The sequence below is a fragment of the Barbatula barbatula genome, assembly GCF_947034865.1.
Source record: "Barbatula barbatula genome assembly, chromosome: 10".
Lineage (NCBI taxonomy): Eukaryota > Metazoa > Chordata > Actinopteri > Cypriniformes > Nemacheilidae > Barbatula > Barbatula barbatula.
Window position 1 is genome coordinate 15,073,690 of NC_136773.1, and position 7,231 is coordinate 15,080,920.

At 38.2% G+C, this 7,231-nt stretch overlaps 1 protein-coding gene across 1 annotated transcript; it reads left to right on the forward strand.

The window, feature by feature from the left end:
• Positions 1 to 1,056: 1,056 nt before the first annotated feature.
• On the forward strand, positions 1,057 to 2,652 carry ankrd34c (ankyrin repeat domain 34C; the record flags this gene model as incomplete). The annotated part of the gene is made up of 1 exon (XM_079466488.1): positions 1,057 to 2,652. The coding sequence occupies one exon, from the start codon at positions 1,057 to 1,059 to the stop codon at positions 2,650 to 2,652; it is 1,596 nt and encodes a 531-aa protein (XP_079322614.1).
• Between the last annotated feature and the right edge of the window lie 4,579 nt (positions 2,653 to 7,231).

Genomic DNA, 7,231 nt, shown 5'->3' on the forward strand with positions numbered 1-7,231 from the left:
ACAATTGAGATATTTGTTAAATATTCATGTAGCCTAAACAATCGTCGTGTAGTAATCTTTGCTATTTATTATAGCCTATTAGTAACGTTTGCAACGAAATGTTTTGGTCAACTCGAGAGCCAATGCACAGTACATATTCACTTTTGAGTAAAGAAATACAGGTACATAAGGACAACTAAGATGCTTTATAAAAGTCGATGCATCTGATTAGAAATGATAACTTTGATGCCCACATCCTCGGCTATGAAGAGCATGTTTGTCCTTTAAAAGCGCACATCACGGATTTTTAGCGGAGATGTTTTCACATGGTCTCAGGACCATGGACAGTGCAATTTCACAAAACGCAAAACGCGATCTTTATAACGCGCATCGGATTTGATAAACAAATGCATTATTGAACCAGTTCATTCTTGTCAGATTATTTAATTCGTATCACATTTAAGCCATAACAATCCACCAGTATTTGTTCCAAATAGGTCTAAACATTTGAAAAGTTAGCCTATTGGGAAACTGTTCTGAACATATTGTTATTATCGAAAACGGAACAGAAAAAAATGAAGGAGGACAAATTCATACCAAAGCAACAACTTAAACACAAAAAGACACCGCGCTATTAATATTGGTTGAAAGGAAAACGCTTCTCACATTGAATAAAATGCAGATGAAACACTCATTTCCTCGAGAACATTCGCCATCAATAACCATTTCGACACTTCATTCCGTAATAACATTACACATGGACGCGTTACACAATCCCTCTTCAACGTTACAAACTTCAAACGAATCGAACGCCGCTAATCTAAAATGAAAACGTCCATTCGCACCTGATACACCTGTCAGTTCAGCGTCTCGTCTTATAACTCATTCAGACTGCCACCTGGTGGGTCCTCAAAATGAAAGGCTGGCTATATTATGTGTCCTGATATACAATTCTTTTGTTCAAACTGTATTGTTTATAAACTCTAATAGAAATGTCCCTGTAGTATGCAAGATTACTGTAGCAGCACAATGTTATTGCCTTGCAGGACTGAGGCTGATTTGGGTCCAGTCTGGGTGATGGCTGATGTGCTGGAACTCAGGACTGATGGGAACTCTCTTCTGAAGGCGGTGTGGCTTCGACGTTTGCGCCTTACAAGGCTTCTGCTAGAGGGAGGAGCTTACATCAATGAGAGCAATGACCGAGGAGAGACACCACTCATGGTGGCATGCATGTCCAAACACTCTGACCAGCAAAGTGTCAACAAGGCAAAGTTGGTTAAGTATCTACTGGACAACAAAGCTGACCCTAACATTCAAGACAAAGCTGGAAGGACGGCCCTCATGCATGCATGCAGCCAGAGGGCGGGACATGAAGTGGTTTCTTTCCTGCTGTCCAATGGGGCTGATCCAAGCCTGGAGGATCGCCACGGATCTTCTGCTCTAGTCTACGCTGTCAATGCAGATGATAAAGAAACCCTTAAAGTTCTCCTGGATGCCTGCAAAGCTAAAGGCAAGGAGGTGATTATCATCACCACTGACAAATCCCCATCTGGAACCAAAACCACCAAGCAGTACCTGAATGTTCCTCCCTCGCCCGAGCTGGATGAGAGAACCTCTGCGGCACCGTGTGCCTCACCTTCAGAGATAGATCTGCATGCATCACCATCTCCGAGCAAAGAGGAAGAGAAAGACACCATATTCAATTTTCAAACCAAGTTTAAGTCGACCTCAAACACAGCTGCAAAACTTGCTAACGGATTTACCTCGCCCAGTAAGAAGCCAGTGAACCCCAAGAGAGCTCGTCTACCCCAGCTGAAACGTTTACAGTCAGAGCCCTGGGGTCTGATCGCCCCTTCTGTCCTTGCAGCAGCCAATGAAGAGAGCAAAAGAGCCAACTCAGATGAAAATGTTGTTGCGGGTGTCAACGGGTTGAGCCTGTCCAAAAGAGGCACTTTGTCTCGGCATAACAGCGTTGATGGAAAATATATTCTTTTTCCAATGGTGGGAGATCAGGCGACAAAAATCTCCCCAACTTCATCGCATCCAACACCCTCCAAAGTTTCATATGACAGATCTCTTTCACAGCACCAGCCTCTGGCACGACGTAGCACCGTCCCCACAGAGCAGGACGGCTGTGGGGGAAACTTTGGGCCACCTAGCCTCAGAGATACAATGTACCGGAGAAGACTGGGGAATGAGCACTATGACTCGGACTCCCAGCTGTACTCAGATTCCAGCCTGCTAGACTCTCCAAAGGCACCCATGGAGAGAAGAAAGCTCAATACATCCCCCCTTGCTATGCTTACAGGCTCACGAGAGTCGTTAGACAGCAATCCCAGTACATCCTCCCCTAGCATGACCAGAGGCAGAGCACCTGGTCTGTTGGAGCGGCGTGGCTCTGGAACCCTCTTGCTGGACTACATATCCCACACGCGTCCGGGTCACCTGCCCCCATTGAATGTCAACCCTAACCCTCCTATTCCTGATATAGGAGCCAGCAGCAAGCCCTCATCCCCACTTGCAGCAGGATTTAGACCAATAGCTCCAGTAGCACCAAACTCACCAAAGAGAGGCAACCTCAGGACGAAGAAAAAGCTTGTTAGAAGGCACTCTATGCAAGTGGAACAGATGAAGCAGCTTTCAAATTTTGAAGAGCTCAACATCCAGTCGTGAGACTCAGTCTATGTAGATGTAGCAACTTGAAAATGTATAAAAATGAAAGGAGTCTTAGTTTTTAGACTACGTTGATTGCATAGAAAGATGAAAGCAGGTAGGCCTACCTGTAATAGTATGTAAAGCGCTGAATGTAGCCATTTAGGGCAATGGGATATTTTATCATTCAATATGCTAGTTTGGAAAAAGTCCAGAAGTAAAAATGAATCTAATGCCTAAGAGTTTAAAAAAGTCACAGATGCATAACCTGCTTATTGTGTTTAATAAGCTTATTACTGCTTATTGATAATATTTCAGGATGCGACCTAGCTGTTAAAGATTAGTATAGATCTAATATATCACGTACTGTTGTAGAGTAAGCTTAGACTGTCACTTCCTACCACCCACAGAACAAATCCCCCCCCCCCCCAAAAAAAAAATATATATACAACACAGTCGCAAGAACACAACAAAAGAGTGTGCCAATTTCTTTCTGCAACACAGTTTGTAATCTCAAAGAGTATGTGAGTGAGCATTCTATAATTGTCTGGCGTATGAAGATTGAATTTGACAGCTCCGCTACATCTAGTCCTTCTGCTGCAAATAAAAACAGAGATTCATTAAGGCAGACAGGAGAGTGAATGTAAAACCAGACTGTCAAAATAGAGCAGAAAGGTCAGAAGATCATATCCATTAAAAGAGAGAATTCCACCGGCTCCTGATTAAAAAAGCTGGAAGTCTTGTAAGAAACCAAACCAAGATGAGAACTACAGGCAAAAGGAGATACAACAGAAATATCAGATTATAACATTCTCTGATCATTCTACAAATAAAATGTTAGCTTTTAAATGTTGATGTTAATAATGACTGTGTGCAGATGTATCAAACATGCATTGTATCTGGTCTGGATTTTGTGAGAAACACTAATGATAGGAAATTCTGTCTATATTTATTACATCCTCCGTTGGTTGCAATAACACAGGCAACATTGCTAATATAATTATGACTTACTCTTTAATGCAAAGATGATTCATACTCATAGAGCCCTTAGTTAACCTTGCTAGGTTGGCCGTCTACGAGATATAAATTCTCAGTTCGTCCCACGATGAGTTCAGGAGATTGAATGTTTGTAGCTAATTAGTGTATAGTGCCTTTGCAGGAGAGTAAAGGGTGTTCTGCATCACAAATTACATGTTATAAAATACTACTGAGCACTATTTAAATCACAATATTAGAGCCACTTTGCTGCAGGTAACAAATCACATGGTTATGGGATAAAGACAACAATCAACAAAAATCACTTAGTAAAATGTTTAACTTGATGAAAATGTAAAAAATTCCAAGTCTGTAGCGGAACATGCCTTGTGATTAACCAATGACTATTGTACAGAATAAAGTAAACACAGGTTTATCCCTTTGTCAGCCAATGTTATGTGGTAGAACAAATGTGCCCATGTTATTTTGTGTGCAAATGCAAAGTGCTTCAGATTCATTGCTGCTATATTATAATAGCCACTTCACTAAATAAGGCTGTCAAATAATAAATGTTCTGTAGTAAAAGAGTTAGCTGGCTAACTCCTCACTCGTTTCCCCTGGATTAAGACATTTAACAAAAGCAATCAGCAGATGGATTAGGTTTGTTCTGTGATTATACAATACACATCAAATGTGTCATAAAATAATATTTAATAATTCATAATTGACTTTGCAGGCATTGTTATTCATGTAGGAGAGGTAGAACACACGGACACATGCCCGCGCACACGAACCCCAATTCAAACAAAGAGATTTTATCACAACTCAAGTCTTATATCAAAACTGTGAGACATACTAGGTTGTGCTCATGTTTACATCGTTTGATGCATATAGTATTTTTGTATGTAGTATATTGTATATTTTGAATAAATGTCTGTAACAATCTGTACAATCATTCTATTGTTTTTAATTTGTCAAATGACTGAACGGGCCCCCTCCTACCTATGGTATAAGATGCATTGAAAAGATTCTGACTATTCTGCACCAGGTTCTATATGGACCAATGAAGCATCCAGGTCCCTTAGCCTTCTCCCGTCCTACATCAGCCGCGGTTTGCATAGGAAAATATCTTTGTATAGGCTTAATTACAAGAGGGTAACAACACAAACCTCTCCTGTAGCAGACCAATGTGAAAATAAACAGATTACAGAGAATCCACTTACAAAGGTGTTGCTTTGGCTCGAAGTATTCGGCCATGTGCAAATCGACGATTTCAAGATGAAAACTACTAAAAGCAATACTAGTGCATAAAAGCTGATTTTTTTTTAAATGCATTGAAAATGACAAAAGATTTTATGTTTTCACTTTAAATATGTATGATTCATTATTGTTTTAAAGAATTGTAATGCAGTTGAATCAGATTAACTAAAAATAAACTTAATTCATTAAAGAGTTAATAAATAATTATTTTTATGGATTAAAGTGCTGGGAACATTTCAATGAGATTTCTGTCTACTACTACACTGTAAAAAATAACTACTGTTAACTCAACTTAAACATTTAACCTTATTAGTTGACACAACATTGTCCAGTTTCCCTAATGAACAACAGAAAAAAATATTTTTTGTTGGCCGATCATAAATAGGGAATAGATTGATTATTTTAAAACGACTTTTACTGCAATTGGATATGTTTTCTGCCTCAAACATCCCAAAACTTGCATGTGTAACAGAATGTGTTGTATGCATTCATGTAGATGTTGCTGTTGTGTAATGCACTTATCTCAACATTGAACAAACAAACCTCACGCATGGTAACATTCAAAAACCATCATTCGTTGAAAAACAAACTCTAAACAGAAAAGATAACTAACAGTAAGAATAATATTTAAGCATAAGTTAAGCCTGCAAGAAGTAAAACACTAATCTTTAAAAGAAAAACAAACAAAAAATGTAGAATTGAACATGCTGGTATGCATCTTGGGAACTTTCAAAATCTTGCAATATTTCTGATGCATTTTGGGCCAAAACTTGAGAATCTAAATCCAAACAACAAAATAATCTTTATTAGAAACATGTTTATGCTAATTTTGTTCAGTCTATGTAAAGAGAGAACACTTTGCAAGTTGGATTTTTTACAGTCCAAAACCATGTGGGATTTGCTTATTTACCTGAATAGTTTGACTAGTTAGTATAATAATAATATCATCTGTATTGTTTATGGTTATCTTTTCAAGCAGGAATTTGTATATTTATATATAGAACCGTTTTAAATAGCTTTTTGATAGCTGTAACACATATTATCTCTTTATTAGTCAATGGTGGAGTCAGCAATGCTTGAAAGAATAGACATAATAGCACAATCTATAACTTAAATTAAAGTACGAATACCACTGTGTTGTTGTTTCTTTTCGTGTTACAAATATTGAGGTCAGCTCAATATTCAGGAAATTATTGTGATCCATTTAGAAAATAAGAGTTTAATGATTTATTGCTGACCCCTAGTGGACACATTAATAGTCACCAAAGCTTTAATCAGTGCAATGTGCAGCACGGCACTAACATTATTCTCTTTACCTCCAACAGGTGGACATGCAATCTTTTAAACATTATTAGTATTATTACATTTCTAATTTGAAATAAACTTTAGGCACAGATCACATTAAACTTTTAGTGCCGTTTATTAAGGCAGGGGAATTAAACAAGAGAAACAATTTTAAACGTTATCATATGTACATTTTATGCCAATGATGAAGTGGAGTGAATATAGAATAAGGACATTATTTAAACATATTTGTGAGTTAAAACAACCATTTAAAACCAATCTCGATTTATGACCAATACATAATATCATTATACTAACATGACCAAATGTTCTCAGCAGTACAAACTGTACATAATTGTAAGCAGTAAATAAATAATGTAATAAGTTGTGCAAATGATTGGACATTTTTGTCTTTGACCTATACAGAGTGACTACAGTTTGTAGACCAACACTGCAGAGCAAATAGTTTGCGCCGAATTACACACATTTCAGACCTCTAGCTGATAGCAGAGGTCATATTGATATGCCAGTGTAGCAATGTTTACATGCCGCATTTCACACTGACACAGTTTGGACTTACATGACAACAACGTAGTGAAAAGGCAGCTAATTCTGGCATCTGTAGTCTTAGGTTACAAATAAATCTAAATATTGTGTTGATAAAATATTTGTCCGTTCTTTGCTGAAACAGGAGGTTTTTTATTTAAACTGTCGTCATTGTTTGGTTTTTATGCTTACATGATTTAATTTAATTAATATCATTGTTTTATTATGATTTGATTCCTTGTCTCATTTCAATTGCATACAACATTATGCTGTGATCTGTGAGACAGAGTAGCCACCCAAGAAATGTGCGTCAGTATTTGTCCATAGTAGCCCACCCAAGAAATCTGCGTCAGTGTTTGTCAACATCACAATTATATACCTCAAGATCGTCAAGAAGCTAACTTTACTGTATAACGTGACTTGACCTCAACCTTTAATAGCACTGGCACTTCACCCTTTAGGCACCTTGAAGTGACCTGCACCAGCTCTAAACTGCGCATGTTCCGTATGCCGCGCTCCTCCCATTCTTTCGCCC